Source organism: Pteronotus mesoamericanus, unplaced genomic scaffold (genome assembly GCF_021234165.1).
Source record: "Pteronotus mesoamericanus isolate MK-2021 breed Mesoamerican mustached bat unplaced genomic scaffold, CSHL_Meso_final scaffold_125, whole genome shotgun sequence".
NCBI lineage: Eukaryota > Metazoa > Chordata > Mammalia > Chiroptera > Mormoopidae > Pteronotus > Pteronotus mesoamericanus.
The window spans coordinates 10,654,465-10,670,233 of NW_026555304.1; the positions used below are offsets into that span (position 1 = coordinate 10,654,465).

Genomic DNA, 15,769 nt, shown 5'->3' on the forward strand with positions numbered 1-15,769 from the left:
ATGGTTCAGAAGCCTTGTGTGACAATGTAACTAATCAAGAAGAAAAGAATGAAGTCATGATGATTCACAGACAAAGAAACCACTTCCTGTCTGTATTATCTATGGGTAATTTGTCTTTCTACTCTTTCAATACATGAGATAATACTAGAAATCCCTGGTCCTGGATCAAATTCAGGGTTGGTGAAATCTGGTAAAGAGTTCCAGGTGTCACAAAATAACTTCATTAATGTTGGTCCACTACTTACCATGTCTTTCAAGGCTTCATATATCTGCCTCAGGAACTCCTGGAACTGACGTATGTGACGGCAGATGTCTTGCTGGGTTTCCAAACTGGAGGCCTGGGCCCATACAGAAAGCTTCCAAATCCAAAACTGATAATCAGAAGGAAGGCCCACTGAATCTTGAGCCATCTCAAAAAAAAAAGGGCAAATGAGATGAACCTTCACAGTGGCTTGTCAAGCACTGAAGAAGAGAGTGAGCACATATTGTCTGTAAGAAAGGGGGAAAATTAAATATTTCATAAAGGATCTTTTATTGGCGACTTCACAATTCACTGATGTGTAAAAAGGGGATTACAGGACACTAAAATAGCATGCTTTTTGTGGAATCATCTCTGAATTATTTTAAAATATGTCACCCAGCTGTAGCTCCAATCATTACCATCTGAACTTTTTATCATGAGTAATATCATTATACTCAAAGTCATTATACCTCCACAGACACATGCTAATTATGTACAAAAAGCACAGCTGATAATACTTTATATCTTTTTTAAAAGATTGAGCTATTTTTAAATGTTCAGAATATGAAGTTCCTTTGAGTATTTTAATATAATGGGAAATCAAAAACATTCATGGGCATTTAATAATAGCCTGTGTCTAAGAAATGTTTTTTGAAGTTCTTATGTTTTATATGCATTTCTGGCTTCTCATTCAGGTGTGTAAAAAAATCTCTATGCATTACTGTCTAATGAATTTTCTTCCCAATTTCTCTTCGTTTCTGGGGAAAAAGTAAAATAATTAATTTCATAAGCATCAATTTGAACAATCTGCTTTAAGACAGCTCAATCCATTCACTCACAAGACAAAAATCATATTTTAGTAAAATATGATAAACTCCAATTACTGAGGAGGTGTACTAGTCCTAAGTGACAGAAAATAAGTCATAAACTTGACTTAATAAATCTGAAGAATACGTTAAACAGAATAGCGGAGTTAATGCAGTGAGCATGTGCCTCAGAGTGAGACAGGGAAACAGACTCCAGGTGCTCCACTACCATCCTAGCCTCCTGGCCAACCTCACCATGGGAAGCACACCAGGCAGAGAAGGGAGGGCTGCTTCAACAGGTGTAGGCCTTTAAAGATTCATACCTTTCTGGGGCAGGGATGACACTCAGCTATCTAATTTCAAAAGAATACTCTGCAAGTGCTAAGTTTAAATCCTCATCAGCAATAAGCAACAGACAAAATGTTGCCTATTACATGACAAAAACATCAACAAAGGAGATTCTCATTACTAAGCAAGAAAAATTAAAGAAGATTGTGCTATTAGGCTGGGGAAAAACCAAAAACCAACAACCTAGACCAGAAGATTGAAAGTTTTAAAAAGGTACTAAAATTTTAGTATAAAAAACATTCATATTAAAATGAAAAAAAAAAAGCTTTAATAACAGAGAGCATATACACATACTGTCAAATGGTACATAATAGCCAAAAGTGATTCTTCCCTTTCTCTCATTGTCCTCCTCATCCAAGTTATCACCAATATCTGCCAATTACTTCCAAAATAAATACAGGCATATCTCGTTTTAAAATGCTCCACTTTATTGTGCTTCCAGAGGTTGCACTTTCATTGTTTCAAGACATGCACTTTCAAGACATGACCTCCACCACCGAAAAAGATTATGGTTTACTGAAGGCTCAGACAGTGGTTCAATAAAATATTTTTTAATTGTTATGTTCACTTGTTAGACATAATACTATTGCACACTTAGCAGACTATAGTATAACGTAAACATAACTTTTATATACACTGGGACATCAAAATATTCGTGTGGCCTTGCTTTATTGAGATATTCACTTTACTGCAGTGGTCTGCTAGCAAATCAACAATATTTCCGAAGGATGCCTGTATGTATGATTTGATTCGATTTCATCTACTTCTTTTCATCTCTACTGCCTCCATCCCATCCCATTCTCATCCATGTCTTCCCTGGAGACTTCTACTTGGTCCCACCCGACCTTCTCCATTTCATTCTCAATGAGAAAAAATAACTCTATTAACACAACTGACAAAAACAACTTTCCCAAATGTATTACCTGACCCAGTACTGTAGGGGGGCGCTTTGAGTGGTATCGGGAACTGTAACCCCACACAAGCTGGGGACTGGGAAAGGACCCATAAGTTTTGGCCGGAATGCCTATAATGCTGGAGGCATGCAAGACCCAATATTGACTCCAAGGGCTCCACGGGGAAATCAGATTTAGAAGTAAATTACACTCCTTGAAGCATGCTTTGTTTCTCCCTCCAGCTCTGTTAATCATATACCAAATAACCAGCTCAAGGCTGGGAAAGAAATTTACAAAACTCCTGGACCCTGACTCAAATCCCACCTGGTGCCATAATGTTTGCTCAACTCTGTTCTGAAGCAGTTCGGTGTGTTCCTGCCATTGCCATATTAAACAATATCTATTCTCTGTAAACTTAAGCTGCTGATGTAATTAGATTACCTACACAGCTCTGCTGCCTATCCCCACCTGAAATTCTCTCAATAAAAGCCATTGAGCACAGGGGCTCAGGACATTTCCCACCAGAGGGAATCGCCATCTCCTTTCCTCGACAGACAACTGGTGTCTGCAATCACTTGTTATTTCATCCACTGCAAATCGGAGGACTCCTCAGGACGGAGTCCCCCACAGACCAGATCCCTGCTTAAATACCATCCCCCATAGCTGTCTTGCAAATAAACCCTAACTCCTTGTTAAAAAAAAAAAAAAGAAATCATCATCATCATCATCATCATCATCATCATCCCAGTGCTTTACCAGACTCTCCAAGGCCCTGTAAAATATAGTTCCAGCAACCCTCCCTCCTTCCATGTTGCCTCTGTCCAGGATACCACAGTCCAGTCCAGGCCTCTCATCTGTGCCACCAACATGGCAAACCATTCCCTGCTTCCAGACCTTTCTGCCAACTCCTCCAGAGCTATTACATTGGTAATTACCCTGGCATTCATTGTTCACTTAGTTACTACTTCATCTAGGGAATTAGTATGTAAATTCTCTCTTCCTAGAATTGCCACATGCCTGGCAAAGTATTCAATTGTTCAAAGTATGGTTCTGAGCTAAATGCCATAACAAAATACTTTTCCAGATAAAGCATTTTAATTTTTAAAAGGTACCCCCCCTCGAATTAAGGTATTTTATGTTACCTATATTAAACTTAACTATTAATATCCCATTTTAGAAATATAATAGCTTTTACATACACACACCTACTATGCTCTTGGGAGTATGTTAAACACTTTATGCATCTAGCTAATTTAATCCTAACAACAACCCCATGAAATAGGTACAATTATCATCATTTTACAGAAGCACAGAGAGATGATTTAATTGCCCCAAATAAGATTATGTAAAAGCCCAAAGGAAATAACTGTAGAAACAGCAGAGCTACAATTGTGGGACCTGAATTGAGAAAGTCCGGTTCCAAAGTTGATGTCCTTAAATAAATAAACTGAAGAAATAAACTGATGAATTTCTTACGTATTTCACATGACTCTAGGTGCAAAATCAGTTTAGCTATTTGGAGACAGTGAATTAAAGAAATTTTGTTTTCATTTTTTAAATTAAGATATAATTGACATATTAGCTTCAGGTGTAAAACATAATGATTCAATACTTGCATTTATTATGAGATGATCACCACAATAATTCTAGTTAACCACAGTAACAAAATTTTTTTCTTGTCGGTTCACACCACAAAGTTAGGAAATCTCACCACAAGAATCAGAAGCAAAAAAGGAGTCTCACAAATAATGGGAAGACAAAGAAATATGCTCCACTTGAAGGGAAAGGAGGGATCCCCACAAAGAGAACTAAACGAAATAGGCAAGTAAACTCTCAGATACTGAGTTCAAAACAATGGTTCTAAGGAAGCTCAATGAGCTCAATGAGCTCAGAGAGAATTACAAAAAACTACAGGGAAACTACAAGGAACTTACTGCAAACTGTATCACCATGAAAAAGGACATAGAAACTATCAATAAGAGACAAGAGGAAATGAAGAATACAATCTCTGAATTGAAGAACACAGTAGAAGGAATCAAAAGCAGGCTCGATGAAGCAGAGATTCAAATCAGCGACCTGGAGGACAAGGTAGAAAAAAGCTCCCAGAAAAGGCAAGAAATGGAAAAAAGACTCAAAAAGAATGAAGAGGCATTTTGGAAAATGCAGGACAATCTGAAATGAAATAATATCCGTATAATAGGGATACCAGAAGGAGAAGAGGATGAGGAAGGGATAGAGAAGCTGTTTGAAAAAGTAATGATGGAAAACTTCCCTAATTGGGGGAGAGAAAAAGTCACACAAGACCAGGAAGCACAGAGGGTACAATTCAAGAGGAACCCAATGAGGCCCACTCCAAGATACATCATCATTAAAATGGCAAATAGCAAAGACAAACAGAAAATCCTAAAGCAAGCATGGGAGAAAGAGGTAGTAACATATAAGGGAGCCCCATACGGCTAGCAGCTGACTTCTCACCAGAAACACCGCAAGCCAGAAGGGAATGGCAAGAGACATTCCGAGCAATGAAAAGCAAAGGCCTGCAACCAAGACTGTTCTACCCAGCAAGGCTCTCAATTAAAATGGAAGGTGAAATAAGGAGTTTCCCAGACAAAAGAAGGCTAAAAGAATATACCTCCATCAAACCAGCACTACAAAATATTCTACTTCAAGATGACTGCTTTAAGATGAATAAAAAGTTTCTATGAGTACCCAGTTCCTTTCAGAGTTGCCAACACTTGATATTACCAATATTTTTAATACTCATTAATCTGATTGTGACAATGATATTATTTTAATTGTTCCTTTACTATTTGTTGAAACTAAACCTGTTTTTGTATATTTCTTGCCTATTTATATTATTTTTAAAAAAGCTTTAAATGAATTTTTGGTATTCTTTACCCATTTATTGATGAAAGGTTTGTAGAACCTTTTTCCCTAAAAAAAAAAACAAAAAGAACAAAACTATTAACCATGTTTTAGATGTGTTTCAAATACTTTCCTATTCTATCCCTTGTCCTTTAACGTTTTTTATATGTATTTTACTATATAGTCTTAAATGTTTAATATAGTCATATTGTTGGTATTTACTTTATAGCTTCTGGAGTTGAATATTTTATTTCAGGTCATGAAAAATGTTAGTTTGTATTTTCTCCTAAAACTCCTTAGATTTAACATATTGATTTTTAACTCACCTGAATATTTCTTGTATAATGTGTAAATTAGGGCTCTGTATTTGTTTTATTTCAAGTAATAGTGGTCCATGCAGCTTATTTGTTGAGTAAGCCTTATTTTACCCATTGATTTGAAATATCAACTTAATCATATATTACACTGTTAGATATATATGTTTGTGTCTAGAATGCTTATTATATTTCATTGACCTACTTGATTATTTCTGTGATGATATCATGTTGTTTTAATTGCTAAGACTTTATAACGGTTTTATTTTTTTAATATTTTATAATTAACTTTGACATTTAAAAAAATAAAAAAAATCAATCTGCATTAAAGGAAGGAAGGAAGGAAGAGAGAGAGGGATGGAACTCCTACCTTTTGTGATAACATGGATGGAACTGGAGAATATTAAGCTAAGTGAAATAAGCCAGTTGATAAAAGATAAATAACACATGATCTCACCTGTAAGTAGACTCTGTTCAATGAAATAAACTAACGAACAAAATAAACCACAGGCATAGAAACATGGAGCAGATGAAAGTGATCGGAGGGGATGGGGCAAGAGGACAATGGTGGAAAGAAGGAGAAGGGACTAGACAAAGAACATGTATGAATGACCCATGGACATGGACAACAGAGTGGGAATTGACTGTGGGAGCCGGGGTTGGGGGCGGGATGGGTGGAGGAGAGTAAAGGGGGAAAAACTGAGACAACTGTAATAGAATAAACATGATTTATAAAATTTAAAAAATAATAAAAATGGGGAAAAAAACAACTGATGGAATTTCTATAAAATTGTTGGCCTATATTTTATAAAAATGTCTATGTGATAAATGAGAAAGAGGTTGAGGAATGTTGCAGATTGAAAAAGAGTAAAGAGGCTTGACAACTAAATGTAATATGCAATCTTGAACTAGATATTCTGGTACTAGAAAAGAACTGCTATAAAGGACATTATGAGGACAATTAATGAAACAGAAATACACATTATAGATAAAAGAACTCTATTGTTTCCTGTTCTATGGTTACATAAGAAAACATTCTTATTCTTAGGAAATACATACTGAAGTATTTAGGGGTAAAGGAGCTTAATGTATGTGACTTTTTCTCAAATAGTTCAGAAAGAAAAATAAAATATGACTTCAAATGAGGCAAATATTATAAATTGGTGAATTTAGAAGGGCATATGGTAGGTAGTTTTTTGTTTTATTTTTGAATCTTCTAGTTTAAAAATATTTCAAGTAAAGTTTTTAAAAAGCTATATATAATAAAACAAACACACATAAACTTACCATCTTCTGTGCTTGGATTCTCTCCACTTTGACCAAAAATGACATTAGCAGCTGATAAACAGTGCCTGGCCTCCATAAAGCACAGCTGTTAAGGAAATAAACAATAGTAAATACAATTATCCCATAGCCTTATTTGCAATTGATATTGCATAATGTCTTTTGATACGGGGAAAAAAATTTTTTTTCTTATCATGAAAACTTTTAAGATCTACTCTCTGAACAACTTTCAAATATGCAATACAGTATTATTAACTATAGTCAATATGCTGTATATTATATCTCCATCACTTATTTATTTTATAACTAGAATAAACTGAGTAACTTTTTGATAAAAAAAGAAACATTATTTTATTATAACAAATTAAAAAACCTTTTGCTTAGCAATGGAAATGCATTCAATTGTTTTAAATAAAAACAGCTTCAAGGGATCATGCAGTGCCATGGTCCCGATGTTATATTTCACAGCTTATTTGGGGAAGATAAAGGGGGCAGGTGAAGAGTTGGGGAGGAGGAGATGGTAGGGGCAGGACACAGTGGTGCCTTGGTAGTGATGATAGGAGTGGAAGTGCTGTCAGCATTTAGTGACCAGCAGCCAAGGATGTTGAGCATACTGCAATGCATTGGGTCAGCAGCTCATAAAGAAAAACAGTCTTCTCCAATGAGAAACACTGACTTAATTGGAATACTCGGGAACAGACACCTGTTACTGAGCATTCCTCGTCCCTATTCCTCTTCCCTATTTTGGTTATAGCATCTTATTTTCATGTAGGAAGTATCCCTCCTCTATTCCCCAAGTCTTCGGTGGGTCTATTAATAAAGGCACCTTAGGCCAGCCGCCAAGGGGTGGGATAATGATTCAAGTTAAGCAAATCAGGCTTTTCTGGGAATTTGAATATTGAGTAACTGACAGAAGGATGGAAACTAAGTCATTTAAAGACTCTCTGTCTAGATCCCTGGAGCTCCCCTATGTTATGTGCTTAACAAGGTATGGATTTCCAGCTCTCTAATTTTATTAGCTATCCTGAGGCCTTCCAGTAAATTCTGTTTTTACCCCTTAAATTAACCACTGCTTATTTCTCTTATTTTCAATCAAAGAATACAAATAACTTATATAGCCTGAAACTGACACAGTACCTGATACAAACTGATACCAGATACTGGACTATAGTCAAAAGACCATTAGAGAAAAAAAGGGGATTTAGAACTGGTTACTGGCCCAAGTCAGGAAAAATGGACATGGAACTCCTATTTATTTTAGAGGATTGGAAATCAGAAGCCCAAGGAACAACAAGGTAACACAAGTTAATGAGCTATCCCTGCAATCAGAGCTGCTGGATCATTACACTCCTCTAGTAGGAATGAGCAAGTAAAAGCCACTAAACTATAATTAAAAAAAAAAAAAAAAGCCACACATCTGATTTACAGAGAACACCACCTCCCCAACTGAAGGGCTGAAGGGCCCCTCAATGACATTAGACTATAATAAACATAATCAAATGATGACTCCAACTCGAACTACACTTTCAGATGTGGGGCCTAACTGGAACAAATTAATGCCACCCTTGGCACCTAGAATGCAATTACGAAGCTATGTAGCTCAGGAGGTCAAGCCCAGGGACCGTAACTTCTCTTTCGGATAAGCCGGAAAAAAACCACAAGGAGGCCTGGGTGGAGCAGACATAGCCTTTATTATGCACCTTACAGGGAGCACTGATGGCGGCAGATCAGCAAAGCAGGACCACAACACCATGCATCCCCAAGACTTGTTTTAAGGAGTGCCAAAGGGGGCATGTGTCTTGCACATGACTCTAAACTACATTACCTCAAAGTGTGTGTGCAGAGGAAAAACGTCAAGTAGCAGTCACACAGGAAAAGAGGCTGCTCCCAAAATGAGACAAGGAGGGAATTACAATCCATTTCCAAAGCAATACACATTCCTTCTGGCCAGGGTCCCCCTGGCCAGCCTGCCATTATGGGGGTTGCAAAAGCCATGTCCAGCACAACCCCACAAGCTGGTAAATGTATTTCTTCATTGTGATAAACTGAGAACACGAGAAAGCAGTTTACTTTCACCTGCCTCAGTGGTATCAACTCAGGACAGAGTACATTACAATGGTGTACCATACTGAAGATATCAGGCTAACAGAACATAGAGAGTAGGTAGATACAGGTGCCTTGCTTACAATTCACATATTGGGATATAAATCCCACAAACATAGAGTCTGCCACTCTAGGAAGTTTCTTGTGATCCAGTGATTGGTGCCATGTCAGGATATGCCCTTTAAATAAGGATACACAGGAAACTAGCACCAGTGGTTGCCTCCAGTTGAAGACCTAGGTAGCTGAATAAGGGCAGGAAGAAAACCTTTGATTTTACTGTACACTATCTTCTACCTCTTCAATGTAATGTCATGGATACTAATTACTTACTCAAAAATTATAAATGCATGAAAATAAAGTAAATGATAACTGTGTAGTTTATACCTGGTAAGACGCAAAGTGCTTGGCTAATACCTCTGGGATTCTGAAGGCAACATATATTGCAGATGGATACTTCTATCCCTTTACCTGGCAATGAGAAAAGACAGGTAGGACCCAGAGCTATTGTACAATTGGTCCATGCTGAAGCACTCTTCTTCTCAGCCCTTTTGACCCAGAAGATCCAATACCATTTAAAGCACGTGAGAAAGACCTGTATTCTGGGAAAAGCCTATGGCAGGCCTCACTTACTGCACTGATCTTCCAAGCCACAAAGCTGGTGTGCCCAGCAGCACTCTATCATTATGTGCAAATTATGCCTGCTTGGTCAAAATGCATGATGAGTGAGGTATTTGGACACTATCTGTATATGTCTTGCTTGCTACATCATGTAATTTGTTTAAATTCCCTTCTCTTTCATTTTTCTCTTACTACTGCATAGAGAGTACATTATTAGCAGACAAATTTTCTAAAGTTTGTAATTCACAGAATAAAACAGACATGGGAAGAGGAACTAACATTATCCAGAACTCCGGGACTTGAAGTTAGGTGCATTAAACAGCAATTACTTCAGATTATTGCCCTTTCTTAAGGAAGAGAGCGAGCTAAATTATATTAGAAGTGTTTTAAAAATTCTGTGTGTGGAAAGCAGTAGGTTTGAATATTCTGAGTATTAACAAGTGAAAGGTGGTAGATATCAGTAGTTTTAGCCCACCTAGCACCCTTTTCTTGTTCTTTTAATATATATGCACCCATTCTTGCTCTCAAGAACTACCCTTCTTCCTTTACATAGTTTTAGTGAGACTATGGTGTGCCGTCTTAGATATGCAGGAACTACACATATCTAACAGGTAAAAAGCAGTTAGGAGATGCACTATAAAAATAAAATGAATGTTTATGCCTCATTGTCTGGCACTACTCATAAACAGCAGACATTCACCCAATAAGGAGAGTGGCTTATAATGTTCTCACTTAAAAGAGGCTATGTGGTACAAGTGAAATTTTGTTTATGATCCCTTTTTTTTTTTTGGCCTGGTTCAAGGAGTATTTGTAAATATACCAAACAGCAGAGACAACAGTGACTTAAACCATTATGTAGCCATTAACCACATCCAGTGAAGCCAACAATATCATCTAACAGCCCATCTATGTTCAAATTTCTTAAAAATTCCCCTTTATATTTTCATTTTTTATATTTAGATCCAAATAACATCCACACATTGCATATGGTAAACATTCATATTTCTCCTTTAATCTGTAACAAAAAATATAAAAAAGTCTTCTTAATCTGTAACAATTACCCCTCTTTATCTTTTTAACCTTTTCATATCATTTATTCCCTGGTAAAACCAACACATTTGACCTACAGAATCTCTCACACTTAAGAATTTGGCTGACTACATTCCTTTGGTGTTAACATGTTTTGCTATACCCTATATTGCTTACACACTGACAGCTAGATCTGTAGGTTTCTTTAGATTCAAGGTGAATTCTTTTGCAAAAATATTTTATTTGTGGCGCTGTAGTCTTTGAATCAAATCTAAATGTACATACTGTTTGATTGTTTCATGTACCATTACTGTTGAAACTGACCAGTGGTTTCAGGTACTGTCAGTGTAATCCAGCTATCATCAAGTTCACCACTAATCTCTTCACTAATGCTTTTAGAATCTATTGGCAATCATTTTAGATCCATTAGGAGTGGAAAAATACTGATTTTCTAATTTTATGCATTCTCTTACTTTCATATTTCTTGATATACAGAAGTTTTACATTTTTAGGTAGGCAGACTAACAATCTTTTCCTTTGGAACTCCAATAAATGTCTCTCCAACCCTGTGAAACAGCCCCATGATACTGTTTAGCACAGGACCTCTTCCGAGTTCTAGGTGGTTCTAGGGTTTTCGTAGCTTCTCAGGAAATGACAAATGCCCTGAGGGTGAGAAGCTGCAGTAAAATGTCTGCTCAGTAAGTACTGAAGTACTCTTCCCTTCACTCTAGGACCTTAACCCTTTGAATCTTGAGTACCTTTGCAGTATGTCAATAACTTCAAAAGATGTTTTACCTGGCTCTTCTAAGCCACCGTAAAATAGCTGGAAATGGAAGTCTATAATAAGTTCTCTTGATTAACAAAAAGAAGTAATCAAAAGTATGGTACAGGAGATATTTAATGTAAACATAGTTAAAATTGCATCCAGTACCAATTCTACTTAAAATAATATCAACCTTCTTCCTGCAGGTTATTATATAAAGCTACATGAAATATAAAAACATAACTCAAAGTCATCAAAGAATCAGAAAAATAATGTGGGATTATTAGAGAAAGATATTGGAGCATATGGTTGCACAGGCCTAGAAAATAAAACACAATAAATATGTGCCTATCAATAATCACTTTAAATGTAAATGGCTTAAGAGCTCCAATCAAACACATAGGGTATTTGAATAGATAATAAAGCAAGACCTATATATAGGCGGACATTTCTGATACTAAGGAGGTAGTTAGAGGGCAAAGCAGCTCTTTTGAAATCCTTCCTAGAGAGTAAAAATAGGACGCCAGGCCTACCGAAGAGAGTTCCTGGTAAATCACCCCACACTTAGAGTTGGGGCCCATTTTAGTGCACCCTGAGACTATGGGTGACAAAGAAGAGAACCAGCTCAGATAGAGACTACAGCATGAATGTGAAATTGAAAATGAATTACGGTGATCCCAGGTTCCTAGTGCTGCCAGGTGTCTGAGAGGCAAAGGGAATCCTTTCTGGAGGAAGATATCATCATAATTTTCTAATTATTTCTAGGAATAATTTTGCAAGTACAATAAAAATTACCTAATTCAAGAGAATCAAGCACAAAGCAAGAAAAGAACACAGAAACAAAAGCTCTCCCTTTTCCCCTGTCCAACACTGAGGGACCAAAAAAAGCCATAATCCAGACAGTTCAAAATACAGACTTTTCAAGATGGCAGGAGAGTAGGCAGGAGCCACACTTACTTCCCCCCAGGAACTGGAAATCCAACTAAACTGGGGAACAATCACCTTGAAGAGGAGTCTTATAACCAAAGATTTGCAAAAGCCATATCAAGACTGGTAGGAAGTATGGAGTCTTATAACCAAAAATTTGCGAAAGCCACATCAAGACTGGTAGGAAGTATGGAGATGCTAAAGAGGCTGGCCCCACTCCCATGGGAGGTGGCTGAGGTATATCAGCGGGACATCTCAGCCATGGAAGGGTCCCCCTGAGAAGCGTAGGGCCTAAACCCTAAGCCTGGCTCCCCAGCCCAGAGCACGAGAGCCAGAAAGAGGCACCCACATACCACCTGCTTGTGAAAACCAGCTGGGTTTTTGTCTGCCAAGGAGAGACAGGATCCACTGGAGACAAAAGCACACTCTTACAGGGGCAACATGCAAATGTTCATTAGCAGCCACTCATTCTTGGGCTCAGGCAGAGGGAGGACAGTGCGGACTGAAGTTGCCTAAGGAGAGACTGGGGTTTGTGGCTCTGGGGAGAGGATGGGGGGACACCTGCCAGGATCCTGGCACTGAGTCAGTCTCAGATAGTTCAGTACCATCTTATCTGGGCAGAGCAATCATCTCTGAGTGGCATCAGGCTAGAGGAAAGCAGTTACCCCACCCTCTGGAATCCATCCCACTCCACCCGGTGGACCTTAAGTCAGGCTGAGGATAAGCCAGGATGTGGAAGTTTGGGCAGACTCAGGGAGTGTCAGTGACTGGCTCTGGGGTGGGGCCATTCCCCCACTTTCCTGTGAACCTGACTGATGCATCCCCCTCACAGGAGATCCAATAGGAACAATATCCTGGGAAGGCAGGATATTGTTTCCTATTCTCCAAACTCTGGGCACCAGAGGTACCACCCGCCTAATAGGGGCTCTGCCATGCTGAGGTTAAAGCAAAATTCAGGACAGACTCAATCATGTGGCTCTGAGGCAGAGGATCACACTCACCACCTTCCCTGAAGTCAGCATGACACATCACCCTCATGGGAGGTCTACTAACCCCATCCTCCTGATTCCACCAGAGTATGATCTTTCAGTGACTGAGCCTAGCAGGCAGTCAGCAGGCAGGGATAGGCAGAGGTGGATTCTGGGGTTCCTTGGGATGTCTGCTAACCCACCCCAGAGCCTAGTACTGGTGAAAGCTGGCCCTGAAGCATAGCATGGTCCTTCCTGTGTGCAGCCAGGTCCAGCAGAGGCAGCCATAAACTATGGATCCCTTGCAGTTTCAAGCAGGTTGTTGAGAGACAGGAACAAAGGGCATCTGACACTGACTAGTGTTGGAGATCCTACCAAAAGGGACAGGATCAATGCACCAAGTGGCCAGCTTCAAACAACATCAGAGAACTGCCGAACAAACTTTTCAAACAGCATATCCAAAGGGAGACTGCAGCAGCACTTGCACAGTAGCTTGCATACTGTGGTAAGGGTTGAGCTTCACAGTCAACCAGCCAGAGGGGAGATACTTCATATGAACAGGCCAACAGCAATCAAGACTCAATCACAACAGGAGGGACCACATAACCCATTCAGGGACATTCCTAGAGCACCCAGCTCAGGAGATCAAGAAGACTACATCACTGGGTCCCACAGGATACCCACTACATAAGACCACCCCACAAGGACTGGAAGTCATAGCAAATATATCTGATACCTAGAAACAAACACAAAGAGATGTCTAAAATTGGGAGACAAAGAAACAGGATCCAAATGAAAGAACAGGAGGAATCTCCAAAAAAAGAACTAAATGAAATGGAGGCAGGCAATCTATCAGATATAGAGTTCAAAGTACAGGTTATAAGGATGCTCAAGGAACTTAGAACTGAAACAGCATGAAAAAGGACACAAAAACCATGGAAAAGAACGAGTTGGAAATGAAAAATACCACATCACACATCAAGAATATGCTGGAAGGAATAAAAAGTAGGTTGGATGAAGCAGATGACTGAATCAGCAATTTGGAAGACAAGGTAGAAAAAACATCCATTCAGAGCAAGAGAAAGAAAAAGTAATAAAAAAGAAAGGGTAGTTTAAGAAAACTCTGGGACAACAACAAGTGTAACAACATCTTCATCACAGAGGTACCAAAAGAAGAAGAGAGAGAGCAAGGGATCAAGAATCTGTTTGAAGAAACAATGACTGAAAGCTTTCCTAACCTGGTGAAGGAAAAAGCACACGAGTTCAGCAAACATAGCATCCCAAACAAGATGAATCCAAAAAAGCCCACACCAAGACACATCCGGATTAAAAGGCAAAGGTTAAAGACAAAAAGAGAATCTTAAAATCAGCAACAGAAAAGCAGATAATTACCTACAAGGGAGCTCCCATAAGACTGTCAGCTGATCTCTCAACAGAAACATTTCAGTCCAGAAGGTATTAGCATGAAATAATCAAAGTGATGAAAAGCAAGGACCTACAACCAAGGCCACTTTACTCAGCATGGCTAGCATTTGAAATTGAAAGAGAAATAAAGACTTCCCAGCAGGAAAAAGCAAAAGAAGTTACTTATCACCAATCCACTTTTACAAGAATGTTAAAGGGTCTGCTTTAAAAATTAGAAGAAAAAAACAAAAAAGGAACAGAGTTAAGAAAATAAAACACAATAAATATGTACCTATCAATAATCACTTTAAATGTAAATGGCTTAAAAGCTCCAATCAAAAACATAGGGTATTTGAATAGATAATAAAGCAAGACCTATATATATGTTGTACACAAGAGACCCACCTCAGAACTAAAGATACACAGGGACTAAAATTAAAGGGATGGAGAAAGATATTATATGCAAATGGAAAAGAAAAAAAAGCTGAGGTAGCAATACTTATAACTGACAAAACAGACTTTAAAATAAAGGCCAAAGTACTAGAGACAAAGAAAGACACTACATAATGATAAAAGGGGAAACCCAACAATAGTATATAACTGTGGTAAACATCAATGCACTGAACATAGGAGCACCTAGGTATGTAAATATGTAAAGCACATTTTGATGTACCTGAAAAAAGAGACTGACAATAATACAATCATAGTTAAGGATTTTAACACCCCACTGACATGAATGGGTAGATCTTCCAGACAGAAACTGAACAAAGGAACGGTGGCCTTAAATGAAACACTAGATAAGATAGATTTAATCAATATCTTCAGAGCACTTCACCCCAAAGCAGCAGAATATGCATTATTTTCAAGTGCACCTGGAACATTTTCTAGGACAGACCACATGTTAGGACACATATCAAGTTTCAGTAAATTTAAGAATACTGAAATCATATCAAGTCTCTGACCATAATGGTATGAACTAGAAATCAACTACAGGAAAAAAAAAAAAAGAAAAACACATAAAGTCATGGAGGCTAAACAGCATGTTACTAACAATGAATGGATTAACGATGATATCAAGGAAGATATTAAAACTTACTCTGAAACAAATAAAAATGAGAACACAACAACCCAAAATCTATGTGACAAAGGGAAATCCATAGCATTACAAGCCTACCTTGGGAAACAAGAAAAATCTCAAATAAACAA

The 15,769-nt window shown here is 38.1% G+C and overlaps 1 protein-coding gene across 1 annotated transcript in view; it reads right to left on the bottom strand.

The window, feature by feature from the left end:
• The window catches only part of FANCC (FA complementation group C), a 197,509-nt gene extending 197,099 nt beyond the window's left edge, over window positions 1–410 (bottom strand). Inside the window, exon 1 of the mRNA XM_054588089.1 lies at window positions 246–410. Within this exon, the coding sequence (XP_054444064.1) occupies window positions 246–410 (165 nt within the window). The remainder of the gene's footprint in view (window positions 1–245) is intronic.
• Between the last annotated feature and the right edge of the window lie 15,359 nt (window positions 411–15,769).